This window comes from Macrobrachium nipponense, chromosome 20 (assembly GCF_015104395.2).
Source record: "Macrobrachium nipponense isolate FS-2020 chromosome 20, ASM1510439v2, whole genome shotgun sequence".
Taxonomy (NCBI): Eukaryota; Metazoa; Arthropoda; class Malacostraca; order Decapoda; family Palaemonidae; genus Macrobrachium; species Macrobrachium nipponense.
In genome coordinates this window covers 66,584,365-66,599,300 of record NC_061089.1, presented here as the reverse complement: position 1 = coordinate 66,599,300, position 14,936 = coordinate 66,584,365, and the positions used below count along the sequence as shown (strand labels likewise).

Genomic DNA, 14,936 nt, shown 5'->3' with positions numbered 1-14,936 from the left:
TGGGCACCCTAAGACATATTTAACTGTGAGTTTTATCCTTCTACTGAATTGTTGTTTTTTGCCATATATCAGTTTTCTAGATTGATGAATAGTTCTGTAGTGTACCATTTTCATCTGTGTTGGTTGCAAGTGGTTCTATACAATACTATAGCATGTTTCATGCTCTTTGTTCGCTGTTAGGATGAAAAGAAAGTGTGCATTCGAGTCCGTTTTGTGTAAACGATTTTTCACCCGTAGTGCAGTTTCTGTTTTATATGAATGGTGGAGTCTATTAGTACGTTCTGTGGAGGAGTTACATTTTGATGTAGTGTAGCAAATGTTTTAATTTTACATATATGTCTGGCAGAACTTTTGATAGTTTTAGTCTGAATCTCAGTACAATTCACTTTTCTTAGTGCATCACAGTTAGCCTTCCTCCTTGAATGCCATTGATGGTTGATATTTTAGTAGAAATCCTGGAACATAAATGGAGAATAGTCTTTTTGTAACGTTATAGTTTTTGGTAGTTGTGAAGCCACGTGGTCATGTACTTTTTAAATGTTTTAATACTGGACATGAAAAATTATTTCCCAAAGGATTTGATTTTATAGTCAAATGTTGCTGCAATAAGTCATACCCTCTCTTTTACTTAAACCTAACTTAGTGTCCACTGATGCTGAGGCTTTTAGGAATGCAACTAAGCTCTCTGGTGATCGTTAACTGAAGCACTTGTTCACCGAGAGCTTTCCCAGATTTTTGCCCTTGGAACTTTACACGTTGTATTTGTTAATGTTTTTTTTTAGCAATATCCATTTAACCTCGTTGAATAGATGTTTTGTGGGAGTATTTGCTATTTGCAAGTGATTAAAAGTCCCAGTTATTTACAGAATGCTTTATCTGCTACTGTCAGGGAAATACCTTTCCACACTGGTCAACTTTTAGTTTGGTACGATGCCAGCTGTGATTACCTAGTGAGGATGAGTTTCTCAGGAGAGGTGTTGTGACTTGATACATCTTATTGTTCATGTGTTGTTAGGAAACAAATAGTCTTAACTTTTGATGAGGAGTCTCTTATTTTTCTTGCTTAAGCATAGGCATGAAGATTTAAATCTCGGAGGAATGTTATTCAAGTTGTTATCAATTTTCCAGGGTGCTTTATTCTCATTATGAAATGCGTACACATTTTTAAGTGCATATGCTGTGGATTCCTTCCTATGATCACTTGGAGCCCATGTCCGATTTGTCTCTCTTGTACACTTATTATAACTTGTGCACAATGAACCTTATTAACAAATGATTGTTAAAGTTGCATTTTGGTCTTGATTTTGGTTTCTTTCATAAGAATAAAATTGAGTGTGTTGCTTCATATTGTCCAAACTCTGCCCTGTACTATAGTGTATCTTTGGAGCTTGATAAGGAACTGCCTAGATTTCTTGTCCTTGAAAGCATAAGCTCCTCAGGGACATGAAAGTCTGTCACTTGTGTATGAAGTTCTCCCATTACCATGTGTAAGGTATGAGGCATCAGCTATGGGGTTGTATAACTTGCAACCCACTTAAGTGTGGGAAACTGATCCTGTTGTCCTTTATTTAGGGCAGAGAAGGATTCTAAATCTACACTACCAGAAGAAACTACAGTAGCCTCTGTCACAAGTTGTCGTCATTGCTGTTCACATATCTTGACTCGTCATGCACACCAGAGAAGTGTCATGGTTGTTAGTATGGAAGAGCAACAGCAATCATTTGCTTAAGCTAAGGCACCCAAGTTGAGCACTGCCTATAAGCAGTCATGTTTAAGGGAACCATTCATTCATTTGATACATACTCATAGTGTTGATTTTATGTATGTTTAATTTATTTACATATGGACCATTCATTCAATGGAAGCTAGCTTTGCAATATCAGTAGTAATAATAAATAATGGTAATACTGTTATAATAGTTATTAATATTGTGTTTAGCATCTTATTGCTTGGGTCAGGCTGAATTACATCACAGTAATCTTCCTTCCTTACGGCTTCTCCCTCAAAGATGTTATTACTGTATAGCAATCTCATAAGTAATTTCATTTCAAGTACCCATTTAGGTCTCTCTTTCTCCAGTCCCAATGTACATCTTTAGTGGTCTCAAATACCCATTTCTGGCAGTGCAGCTGATAACATTTTGCCAAATTGGTTTTTCTTTGTCTCCTTGTTTGTAATGTCTTTCATAGGATGATTTTTATCTTTTTTTATCCTGGGATTTATTCGTGTCGATTCGTATCTTCCGCCATTTCATTTTGGACAACTATGCCAACTCCATTTTGTCTTATCCAGCCTCCTGGAAATTCTATTTGTACCACTGCCATTTTTAATGTCTTCTAGCATCCACAATTTATGTTCAATTGATCATCTCACAATCATCACCACCTCCTTGGTCTTTCATAGTACATTTATTAATATTAACTACATTCACTTTTGCAGAACTTAGTTTGTCATGGATCTTATTTTCATCTGGATAATAGATATCTTTTATGGATTTTGTATATAAGTATTATTTAATACCCTAAAAAACTTATATTAGCCATCATAGATGGTTACAAAGTGTGTTCCGCAGCCCCTGTAGAAGGTGTTAGAGGTTCTTTCTATCCCTAGCTGCATTGTTTTTTACCTTTCCGTATTCGTGTATACTCTTTGCTCTGGTCCTACTTAGCTGTTCAATTAACTTTCTCAGTAATCACCTCCATTTAAAAATGTATCCTTTGGCTAAATCCTGTGATTGGGAGTGATGTGGACTAGTAGCAGCTAGTTAGGGCCATCCTACTATTAGGTGACCTCTCTGTGAATACTCTTCATAAGTTAGTGTAACAAGAATGCTGGGTTATTTCTGCATTCATGGGGTTTGCAGAAAGCAATGCAGCTGGGGTTGAAATAAGTCTACAAAGAACCTTTCATACCTCCACAGTTTACCATGCAAGGCACACAGTAAGTAGTACTCTCTTTGGGGCCTAGAGTCTTGAAATGGTACACTTTCTCCCCTAGCAGCAGATAAAGCATTCTTGAATCCCCCCCCCCCCCCCCCCCCCCTCTTTTTCTCTCTCAATCTCTCCGTTGTGGTTTTCTTTTTGTTTGATTTTAATCCTGGGTTGTAAGAGGTGTGTATAGTGGTGGTGAATGGGTTGGGGTGTTAATTTATCTTGTGCTGTGCTTTTGAGAACAGTATAATGATTACTGGTGAAAAACATAATTGGTGGTCATGAATTGAACCGCGATCATCTGTGAAAATTTTTTTGATCTTGTTTGTATATTCCCTGTCTTGAAGTTAATTGTTAGTTTCTTAAAAAAAGAAAAAAAAAACAGTATGTGGTTGTTGAGGAATGTTGTTCCCAGGTTCATATCTTTTAAGAAACAAAACTTTTTTTAGTCCAGTGCCTTTTTCTTGTAGCATAGGATGAAAGTGTTGACCTACCTTGGATGCGTTAAATCTATTTCCATTATCATTGCCTACCTATTGATTTATTATATTTGCATTTTTCTCTTCCAGGGAATGCCAGATTCATGGACAAAGTTATTATCCATCTCCAATATAAGTAAACAGGAGCAGAAAAATAATCCCCAGGCTGTGTTAGATGTCCTTAATTATTACGATGCCTCTACGAAGGAACATCAGACTTCAAAGTTCATGACTGTAGCAAAAACTGTTGGTAAGTATTATACTGTAACGTTGTTTGTATTTCTATTATGAAGAGTGGTTTCATTAGTTATGTATTTCAGTTGGCCTGGCATGACCAGTGTTATTTTTGTAACATCTCTAAGTATTTGCAGATTGTAACAGTTAACAGTTGAATTTAGTGAAAAGTTGCATGATTATGCTAATTTTTATGTGCAATATATCCCTTTCAGCCCAGTAAATGAATTCAGTTTTATTTTCCCTGCTTTCACTTCTCTCTTATTTTTAAGAGGTACATCACAAGCAGTCAGTAGTTAGTGAGTTCAGTTGTAGTGCTGTTAACGTAATCCTGAGTGCTGGTTTGCTTGTAGTTTTCCTTTTTAAATATAAGTATAACTTAACTTTTCATAAGGTCATCTTGGTTTAACTTTCGATCATCTTTATGATGTTTTAGATAAATAATTTCCTCTGTATCTCAAAGTTTGCTTAATCATAATTAGGAATGAAATCAGAAGTTGTAGCTTTGCAAATGTAAACCATTTATATAGCTAGCAGATGATTTTAAGTGCTTCGTGCTCTGTGTACGCAACTAGGATTTGTCATGAGCGAGCCACCATCCATGTGGGTGACATCTATATTGAGTAGACGAGATGTATTTTCTATGAGGTTCATTAATGGTTGTGAGTAAACTTTTCAAATTGTTTGCGTGGTGTGTGATTTGATTTTTTGTACTTTTACCCAGTGGTTTTATAATTTGAAGCATGAGGGGGAAGACGGAAATATTTAGAAATTGTAGTAATATTTATCAAAGAACATTCATTACAGTTATTGCTTACACATGAGATGGAAAACGTTGCAAGTGACCGACCTCTTTGGCTCTTATGTTTGCAATAGGCTAACAAGTCATTTTAACTGGATCCTGGTTCATTGTTTTGTTGCAACTATGAGGAAAATATTTTATAGAACTTTCTCTTTGAGGTTAGGTCCATTTTACAGCAAAGGTCAGTAATTACCCAGATTACTAAAGCTTAGATCACAGGGGAAATAGATGTCATCCCGTAAAAATTATAATTATCAAGAGCAAAGTGTTCACAGGGTTTTGCTGATGTATTGTATTAAAGTATTGAATTTATATGATATTCATAAATTTATGGAAAATCACAAAAGAAATATTTAATTATATCACTTGAAGACTAGTTTTCTATAAAAGAAACAAAGTAGCCTTTAGCAGATATGGTACAGTTTCAGGTAAAATTTTCAGTCTTAGCCAGGTCTATGTAAGATCTAAAATATCAGTCTGTAGTTGAGTGGAATCATCGTATGTCTGCTTAACACAAAGCACAAGGGAATACTATAGCTATCCCAGTTATACATTGAAAATTAAGAGATCCATTTATTGATCACAAATGTTCGTGTACACAGCAGTCACAAAGGATGCACTGGATAGAGTTTTATACTTTGCAGAGCTTTACATGTAGCACAGTTGTAATTAATGAACACATCAGATGCATGAATCGAGTAGTGCTCACAGAGATTACTGTAGACAAAGCTATCACAGCACTGGTGTTTTGACATTGTACTGTATTGTTGTTTCACTTGTGCACTGTGTATGTACGTCTCGAGTAACGAGTATTCATTGGGATTAGGATTTTTTAAATGAAAATTCTCTGTTTTTATTTCAATAACTGTCAAGTTTAATGCATTGAGTATGTACTTTATGGGTACAGATTGAAAAGAAAGGATTCTTGCCCAGTGTAAAATATTTTCACAATATAAATTTTGTATCTGATATCTTATCTTTGAATTTTAAAACTTACATAGTTGTAGCGCAGACAGAATTACAATTTCTCTTCGTGCATTTATGAATATAAATCCATGCATATGAGATATCCATTTTCATGTCAGAATGAGTCAAATGCTGATGTTTGACTTTTTCAGACCCTTCCCCGAGACCAAGTTATCAGGGAGGTGTGAACATTTCCAGCTATCCAGCAACGCCTTCTCCTCACAAGATTTCTGATGCCTCCTCAGGGTCACCTTCAACTCCTGAAACATGTTCAGAAGTTAGTGTAAGTCAGTGTTTTTGAAAAGGGCCCCAATGATTGTAGGGCTATTTGGATTTTTGTGTTCATGAAAGAATGAGTCAAGGTCTTGATTTTAATTTGTATGCATTGTTTAGATCAGTAACCAGTCTAAAATGATCACAAGATGTATGTTGAGAACACCTTTGCAATATGTCACACTGTCATGGGGACTCGTAATATGGTTGCAACGGGACTTTTTTTTCCAGGTTCCCGACGAAGAGGAGGAGGAACCTCCACCTCCTCCTATAGCTACCAGGCCCGAACGTACCAAATCCATTTATACAAAACCCGTAGAAGATGAAGCCAATGCCAATGGGGCTGCCTTAGATAGTAATCGTAATCCTCAAGCTGCCAGTATTACCCCAGTGCCAGCACCTACAACCATACCTCCGCCTGTGGCTGCCAACTCGACCACAAATGCCATAAACACAAGGTTTGGACCACTCATGTTTTTTGTTTTTAAATTTCCTTTTGGGGTCATTTTATGGAGCAATGGTGCAGCTTTAATTATCTCTGGGTGATCAGTTTGCTTTAATTATTTTTGAGGAGTCATTTTATTGAGTAATAATGCTGCTTAAAAGATATTTGTGGGATCATTTTATTGAATAATGGGGAGGTGCCATATTTATTATTTACCTGGTTCTCACCTCATTTTCAAGTGGAAGCACTGCCTTAGAAAGAACAGCAGAAAAGCAGAAGAAGAAGAAGATGAGCGATGAAGAAATTTTAGAAAAACTTAGAGTTATAGTCTCAGTCGGTGACCCTAATAGAAAGTATACTAAAATGGAAAAAATAGGACAGGGGTAAGTGGTATTTTCTTGATTTTGACTGCTTAGCATTTACAGTTTTTGAGGTCCTTAATGATGACTGTTTTATCCCCTCTTGTGTGACACTTGAGAAAATGTTAGTAGATTTAATTCGAGTAACTGATAATTTGTTCTTGGACTTTGAGTTTTTGCAGCAGTTGAAGATTTTTTTTCATACAAATTGCATAGAGAAATTCGGTCATATTCCTTCATAGGTCTTATTGTAAATGTCATAAATGCACCACAGGCCATTGAACTTCTTTAGATATAAGCACAGTAGTTATTGGAAGAGCAGTTGGTGTAGTTTTATCTGTAAAATGAGTGCCTGTCGAGACTTTCGGGTACCTTTATAGCTTCATCAAGATTTATTGTGTTCCAGTTACCAGATACGTGTGTTGAGTAGTTGTAGGGTTTTGGAACTTGAACGTATTTTGATTAGTTGTCGTTCATGGATATTCCTTTGCAATTATTGTAAAGTTTGGTTAGAATATTTACGCAACAATAGTATCTAATCTATACATATCATCTCTCTAGAGCCTCAGGCACAGTTTACACGGCAATTGAGACGGCGACGGGAGTGGAAGTTGCCATCAAGCAAATGAATCTCTCTCAGCAACCGAAGAAGGAGCTGATTATAAATGAAATTATGGTAATGCGAGAAAATAAGCATCCTAATGTTGTTAACTACTTAGATTCCTACCTCGTCAGTGAAGAATTATGGGTAAGTTATACACCAATTGCCCATTTTTATTTATTTTTTATTCGTTAAGTCACAACATGGCTCTCAGTTGTTTTGTAATATCTCTACTTGAGAATTGTTGGTGTTCTGCTAAAGTGACTGCTGTTTTATTATCAGAATTTTATGCACCTTTTGTGTTTGATATGTTCATACCTGGTTCTTATATTGACCATTCGCCAACAGGTCGTAATGGAGTATCTTCCTGGTGGTTCGCTCACTGATGTGGTGACGGAGACGTGTATGGATGAGGGACAGATTGCAGCTGTTTGTAGGTAGGTTCTGAAAATTCAATATAAATAGTTCTAAGATTTTGAATCCTAACCACATTAATTATATATATGCCTAGTTATGTGTCCCTAATGTTGTGAAGTTCACCAGTCTCTTGTCTCTCAGACAGAAGAAGGTAGCCTCTCCAGGCATGTGCTTTATGGAGCGGAGCCATTTGTATCTTAAACCATTAACCTACTTTTCAAGAACCTGTTGTACTGTCGGCAGCTCTTTCTCGTTCCCTTAGTGTTTAAACTGCAGAGGTTTGCTATGTAAGGGAAGCTTACTACTTTGAAGTCCTTGCATCATACAGGAATATATTAACACACTGAACACCTTGGCTTCCCACTTGAATAGTAATTGAAGCATATATACATGGTTAGTTGGGATGAAACAACATATTTTTTCTACATTGCTTATGACTATATTGTCATTTTCCAACCCTAGTATGGAGCGCCTCAGTGGTGTGGTTGGTATGGTCTTCGCCTGCCACTTTGGTGGCCGCGAGTTCAATTCTTGGGCATTCCATTGAGGGGTCAGAGATGTGTATTTCTGGTGATAGAAGTTCACTCTCGATGTGATTCGGAAGTCACGTAAAGCCGTTGGTCCCGTTGCTGAATAACCACTGGTTCCGTGCAACGTAAAAACCATACAAACAAACAAACAACCCTAGTATGTCACATACTCTTTACATGAAAAGTGAGGCTAATGTTAGAGACTTGATGTAGACCAAGATGATGCATGTGAGGAGAGGGTGTCATACAGTATTTTTGGAGTCCCCTTGATTTTCAATTTATGGTATTAGTATTAATTGCTCCCTTTTCCTTATGAACCACATTTTTTGTAAAATTCAAGTACTGTGTCATGAATGATCACATAATTTTATAATTTTCTTTATGAAGGTTATGTGCTGTGTTGTTAGTAAACATTTTCTTGTATTTTGTTTTGATTCATTTCATTTCCATTTCAGGGAAGTACTTCAAGCATTAGAATTTCTTCACGTTAATCACGTTATACATAGGGACATCAAGTCTGATAACATCCTTCTTGGAATGGATGGCAGTGTGAAACTAAGTAAGTTCAAAGCAAGAATTTCACGTTGAACGGTACTGAATGTTAACTTATCCTATTATGTATACACTTCATAAATTTATTTGCTGTTAACTTATCTTAGTATACACCGCATAAATCTATTTGCTATTAACTCATCCAAGTATACACAGCATAAATTTGTTTTCTGTCAACTTACCCAAGTATACACTGCGTAAACAAAATTCATTTGCCGTTGACTTGGATATTTCTGTATTAGTTATAGAAACATGAAGATCTCGAGTTAAAAAATATCTTCAATAGCTTGGTCACCCAGCATTAGGACATGGTTTGTCAGTGAAAAAAAAAAAAACTTCTAGAAAGGTGGTTTATGGAAGCAAGGTAAATATAGTTTATTAGAAATGCTTCCACTTAAGAACTTAAAGTATGCCTGTTAAATTACACTGAGGATTCCTTGCATTCACTTGTCATGCATTCTTATAAGGTTTTTCTCCCACTCGACCGTCTAACATTTTGACCACCATGCTCCAGTTTTCACTGCATGTCCTTTGTTTCAAATTTCTCACAGTAGCAGCCTGTCAATGCAAAGGCCCACTAAATACAACATGAAAGTATGCATAATAAATATGCATTAAAAGCAATAGAAATGCTGGTTTTTCCATAAGTAATAAATATTTTACATTTTGTAAGATCACAAAGAACTAGTTAAATGAAAGTATAATGTAAGTATAATGTAACTGCAGTTGAAGCTAGAGGAGTAACCCAACAACAAGCAGTTAGCTGCTTGCTGCCATCTTTAAAAAGTTTCCCTACTTTTAATGCTATTCATTCCTTTTTCATGCTTTGTCTCATTGTCAAATCTCAGATTGACAGTGGTAATTAGAATGAACGTGGTGGTCAGTCTTAAATTTGCTTTGGATCCCATCATGAGATCAATCTCATTTGGTCATTCTTATCTATGTCAGGCTTTACTGGACCCAATAGTGATTGTCCAGTGTGGTTTACTAATAATTTGTCACTTTTCTTTTCAGCCGACTTTGGGTTCTGTGCTCAGATTTCCCCTGAACAAAACAAAAGAACAACAATGGTTGGCACTCCATATTGGATGGCACCAGAAGTTGTAACAAGAAAACAGTATGGCCCTAAAGTAGATATATGGTCTCTTGGGATTATGGCAATAGAAATGATTGAAGGTATGGTAATCATACTTTAATTATATTTATTGTAGCCCAGATACAGTAGTGTGCTTTGAATTTGTGCTTGCAGTGTTTACTGTACATGATGGTTGGAGAGTGTATGGTACTGTATACCAAAGGTTGTGAATGTATTGCTTAGATGGCAATTTTATAGGTAAATTATTTTGGTATACTTCATATGTTAACTGTCATGTTTAATGTACCTCTACAGCACATGAAATTTTCATTTTAGCGTTCACCCAAATTTTCTGAAATGCCGAGAAATTTGTTGCTGCTGACATCTAATTTTTTTGTTTTCAGGGGAACCACCGTATTTAAATGAAAACCCTCTTAGAGCACTGTACCTTATTGCAACAAATGGAAAGCCAGAAATTAAGGAACGGGAGAAGCTTTCTCACGTCTTTCAAGATTTTCTTGATCAGTGTTTAGAAGTGGAAGTAGAGAAGCGATCTACAGCAAATTGTCTCTTGAAGGTATGTATTGTATGGTTGAAGGTTATTACAAGTATTAATTGGAGTATAAAGTAAAATTTATTTTGTTACAAATGGCTTCAACTGTGAAAGTAGTTTACCTTAAAGCACCCCATTAATTGTAAGAGTATACTTGGGCAGATTAGCCCAAGTCTTTCTATAAGATTTTGTTCCACATGTGTGGCATAAGAGAAATAAGTTTCTTGAAGGTCTAGCGACACTAAAAAGTTCCTCTTCCCTCTGCTGTAGATCTGTTGTACTTGGCTTCTTCCATCATTACGTCTTCAGATGACTTGTACATAACCCTTCCAAGGGTTATGTGGGAATTTTCCTGAGGCTTCTATTACATCCCAAGCTTTGAAATTTCAGGACTTGGGATTAAGACTGACAAGACCAAGGTTTGATAGGGGTCCTCAGAATAGCGATGGTATACCTTAGTACAGAATTTCTCCAAACCAAGCTTCTGTTCTTATCTCCTGCCAGGAGGACTTGCACATCTCTTGTAGGAAATCATGATAGGTGCAGGAATGTAGCATCTTCTACCACTACCTGTTCCTGGGTATTGGGTCATTTGTGGTAGTGGCTGACCAATGGCTTGAAAGGGAAACCTCTGCTGTAGGGATTTTTTCTTCTTAGGTGGCTGTAGAAGCTGGAAGTCTCAAATGAAGATAAAGTCTCATTGAGAGAGGTCAAAGGTCTCCTTTAAGGGTGTTTTTGGCATCAGGAAAAACTTATCCCATCATAGATTCATCGTCAACACAGTGTAGTTCCACATTAGAGTTTTCCTTGAGAGGTAGGACAAGGGGTAGATTGAAATTGTACACACCCAGCCCACAATTTCCATATAAAGGGGACATGATGTCAGTGATTTCATCTAGGTTGGGTATAAACCGCCGGTAAAATTTCATCATGCTAGCAAATTTTTGGATCACTTTGATGGTGTTTACCTCAGGAAATCAGTGATTGCTTCATCCTTCATCAGGAGGGGTTTGATTTCTTCGATGGCCAGGAAATTCTACTGTACTTTTTACCCATTCACATTTATCTTCCCGCACTAGTAGCCTGTTTTCTCTGGTTCGCCAGAACTTGCCTTTCGTACTTTGTGGTGTTATTCCTGAAGGAGGAGATGGATCTCAGGTCCCAATGTGAGATTTGGTGGCGTTCTTGGAGTGACAAGCGCTGTAGGGTTGTGCTACGTTTACCAACAGATGTGGGCTTTAAGGAAATCTGCTCCTAGTAGTGAGATGTGAAGTCTGTGGTGATGAATGACCAACTGTATGGTTTGCTGTTAATTATAAGTTCAGAGTTCTTTTTCCACCCATTCCTTGTGGATGGGATGAGGAACTGTGTTGGATATATCAATCCCAAATCTCCAGTGGAAGAAACAGGCTCTTGTATTTCTTTTTTGGTCCTGTAGTTTCCTTAATGGTGTATGGGAGTGGCAGGGCCCTCTGGCTCTCTGTACTGTTCCATGTTGCTTTCATGTTGTGGTTGAGTTTATTCTGATGGTGATCTGTGGCTCTGCTAGCCAATCCACAATTTGTTCGAAGACATCATCCGCCTGGAACTCGATGATGGTGTTGGTTTTGCATGATGATGCGATCTTGGATCTGAAGATAGTCTCTGCTCTGTCTCTGAGTTGTGAGTTGTGAATGTGGCCAGGTGGACGGATGTGGCTGCGGCGTTGTCGATGGTCGGGCTGGCGGTGTCGGAATGTTTCATTACCATAGAATAATTATAAACGTGAATCAAGCTGTTAGGATGGAAAGTGGCATCCACAAGGGTCATGATATTGATTCCAGTGATTCAGGCCAAACTGCAATTACTGTAGTACTAACCAGATCTATAGGATTTATGGTTGTGTCCTGCTAGCTGTGTGGGCAAGGATTCAATGACATAGGGAGAGTCCTGGTTGAGGACTAAAGGTAGTAAACACTGATTGCAATTGACTGAACAACACTAAGCTGCTGGAAACTCCAATATTGAAGGTATTATTTATTAGGTCAACACATGCCCCTTGATAGTGTATACACTAAGAGTAGCAGGCACAGGAAGCAAGAGTAGAGTATCTCACCCCCAGGGTGAGAGGGAGAAGACAGAGGAGTAATCAGATTCCTGTTGAGGTTGTTAACTTTCTGAAGGAGGTGGAACTCTTTGTCATGGAATAGTCTCTCCCTGTCCTCCTTTGCATGGTAAATATCCCAGGCTTTGATCAAGGATGCAGCATGGCACAAGAAAATATGTCTGATGATGACACCAATCACCGAATGGCAAACGAAGCAAAGAATTCCAGTGATGCATCTGGTGGATTCTTTAAAGTATTTTTCATGGGATCTTCTGCATTTGAGAAGATACCTTTTCTTAACTGTTCAGTCATTACATGCTGAAGTTGTCTATGGAGAGCACTGTAGATCCTGGAAAGAAGACAAATACGTACGATTAAAAGATTTATTGTTTAGGGATGACAAAAGAACTTCATTGCCCAATCAGGCTCTTCTTGACACAAAAAAGTGAAACTAAAGACAAGTCTTATTTAAAGTCAAATGTTTACATAAACACCTGATTTGGCAGACTGGAAGAAGTAACCCCTGAGTAATATAAAAATGTGTAGTCTGGCATAACTATATTAGGATGAAAAATATGAAGGTTTTTCTCAGTTACAGATAGAACAGAACTCCTAAAGAGTTAGTTACCACACTAATTAGCTACTTAGAAATGCAGCCATTGAGGTTCAGGTCCTTGACACTAGCATACTCGTACTTGGTCTTTTGCTTAAAAGGAAAATTAAATGTTTTGCTGTATTTATGGAACATATTTTTTCAAATTAAATGTTTTGCTGTATTTATGGAACATATTTTTGTGATACGGCAAAGATTTTAATTGTCACTTGGTGTTAAGATTTTTAATTGCCATTATTTACTTCCAGCACCCCTTCTTAAAACTGGCCAGACCACTGTCGAGTCTACACCCCCTCATCGTAGCTGCTAAAGAAGCTGCCAAGAGCCATTAACGTAGGTTCACAAAGGTATTACAAACCTTAATCCCAATCCTTGACCTTTAAACAATCCTCCCTATTCTTAATCTCACCTGACCCTACCTTACCTTACCTTAAAAACCTTCCTTACCTTTGTTATGCTGGTGAATCAGGTGCTGCTTCTAATCTTCATTTGTCAGCGAGGACGACCAAGCAGCCTTGTGTGATTATTATAACATAGCCAGCTCAACCACTAGTCATGGGAATCAGAGGAAACTTCTCTTCAGTTGACCCTGCAAGGGATCCAGTCGAGCCTTCTTTGGAAGGCCATCGTGCTGGTCGAAGAAGCGTCGACATGTTATTTTCTAACCAAGATCTACTTGAAGAACCTCAATTCTCTCTCAGTAATCTCATATTGGTCTGAAAATAAAGTAATGAAGTATGTGTTCATTTAACTCATAATCTTAAGACGATGATAACTGCAGATAAGTAGGTAAATGGAACATGTAAAGGAATCTGTTGTGTCAAAAAATGTTTTTATTTAACTAATGTGTTCTATTTCTATTTAAATTTTTTGCACAATTGCAACACTTAAGTTTTTTAAATGTTTGAATATTGGGATTTTATTCTGTAAGTTTGATTATGCCTTATTGGTTGGTTTTTCATGTCGCAGTTACATAATCAACAAGAGCCCTTTAATAATTCTTAACGTGCTATGCAAGTAAGAGCTCTTGTTTTTTTTTTAACTAATAGGGCAAGTGATATGGATCCAAAAGATGCCATAAAAATGCATTTGTATTTTAATTGACTTGCTTAATTGTTACGACTATTTATTTTTAAAAGATTTCCGTTCTATGAACGAGAAAAAAAATTGATTCTTACTTTTCTATATTGATTGCTTAGATAAAAAAAAGTAGTGTATTTGTTTTATGTAAAGTATATTGATGAAGCACTACTAAACAGGGATATATGCATTTTGTTATTGAATTTTTTTTTCAGTGCATTTCCATTTTCCAGTGTATTATAAAGCACAAGTAGATATATATATAAATAACCTTTGCTTTTGGAGAAGGAATCTGTGTATCTTGCTAATATAGGTAGTAAATTTTCCTTAGTTGTTTCTTTATCCATGAACTTTCAGGGTGATAAGATTGTCTTCAAGTGTACTTATAAGAACAAAAGTTAGAAGTTTTGTGAAATTCTTTGACTAAAAGAAACAGGTCAAAGTTTGAGAACTGAACCAAGAAAAGGCATTCCAGAATCACATACTATCGCATATTCTTGTGCATTTAGAAATTCTCTAGACCAGCATATCTGGAAATAAAAATAAATACAAAATATACTAGTTAGTCCTGTGAATATTACATTTAGAAAAAATCCATGAACTTTCAGGGAGATAAGATTGTCTTCAAGTGTACTTATAAGAACAAAAGTTAGAAGTTTTGTGAAATTCTTTACAAGAAAGGCAATTTGACTAAAAGAAACAGGTCAATGTTTGAGAACTGAACCAAGAGAAGGCATTCCAGAATCACATACAATCGCATATTCTTGTGCATTTAGAAATTCTCTAGACCAGCATATCTGGAAATAAAAATAAATACAATATACTAGTTAGTCCTGTGAATATTACATTTAGAAATAATCTAGACCAGCATATCTGGAAAATAAAAAAAATATACAAAATACTATACTAGTTAGTCCTGTGAATATTGATTGTATTAGAAT

The 14,936-nt window shown here is 36.6% G+C and overlaps 1 protein-coding gene across 8 annotated transcripts in view; it reads left to right on the top strand.

The window, feature by feature from the left end:
- Nucleotides 1-14,321, top strand: part of LOC135226992 (serine/threonine-protein kinase PAK 2-like) — a 39,180-nt gene extending 24,859 nt beyond the window's left edge. For 7 of the 8 annotated variants that reach the window (XM_064266726.1, XM_064266754.1, XM_064266774.1 and 4 more), the window contains 10 exons: nucleotides 3,500-3,659; nucleotides 5,564-5,694; nucleotides 5,916-6,142; nucleotides 6,369-6,512; nucleotides 7,050-7,236; nucleotides 7,438-7,526; nucleotides 8,492-8,595; nucleotides 9,603-9,764; nucleotides 10,068-10,240; nucleotides 13,164-14,321. In XM_064266726.1, coding sequence (XP_064122796.1) covers nucleotides 3,500-3,659; nucleotides 5,564-5,694; nucleotides 5,916-6,142; nucleotides 6,369-6,512; nucleotides 7,050-7,236; nucleotides 7,438-7,526; nucleotides 8,492-8,595; nucleotides 9,603-9,764; nucleotides 10,068-10,240; nucleotides 13,164-13,247 — 1,461 coding nt within the window. In that variant the 3' untranslated portion in view covers nucleotides 13,248-14,321. The remainder of the gene's footprint in view (nucleotides 1-3,499; nucleotides 3,660-5,563; nucleotides 5,695-5,915; nucleotides 6,143-6,368; nucleotides 6,513-7,049; nucleotides 7,237-7,437; nucleotides 7,527-8,491; nucleotides 8,596-9,602; nucleotides 9,765-10,067; nucleotides 10,241-13,163) is intronic. The other variant, XM_064266764.1, reaches the window with a different exon arrangement.
- The last annotated feature ends 615 nt before the right edge of the window (nucleotides 14,322-14,936 follow it).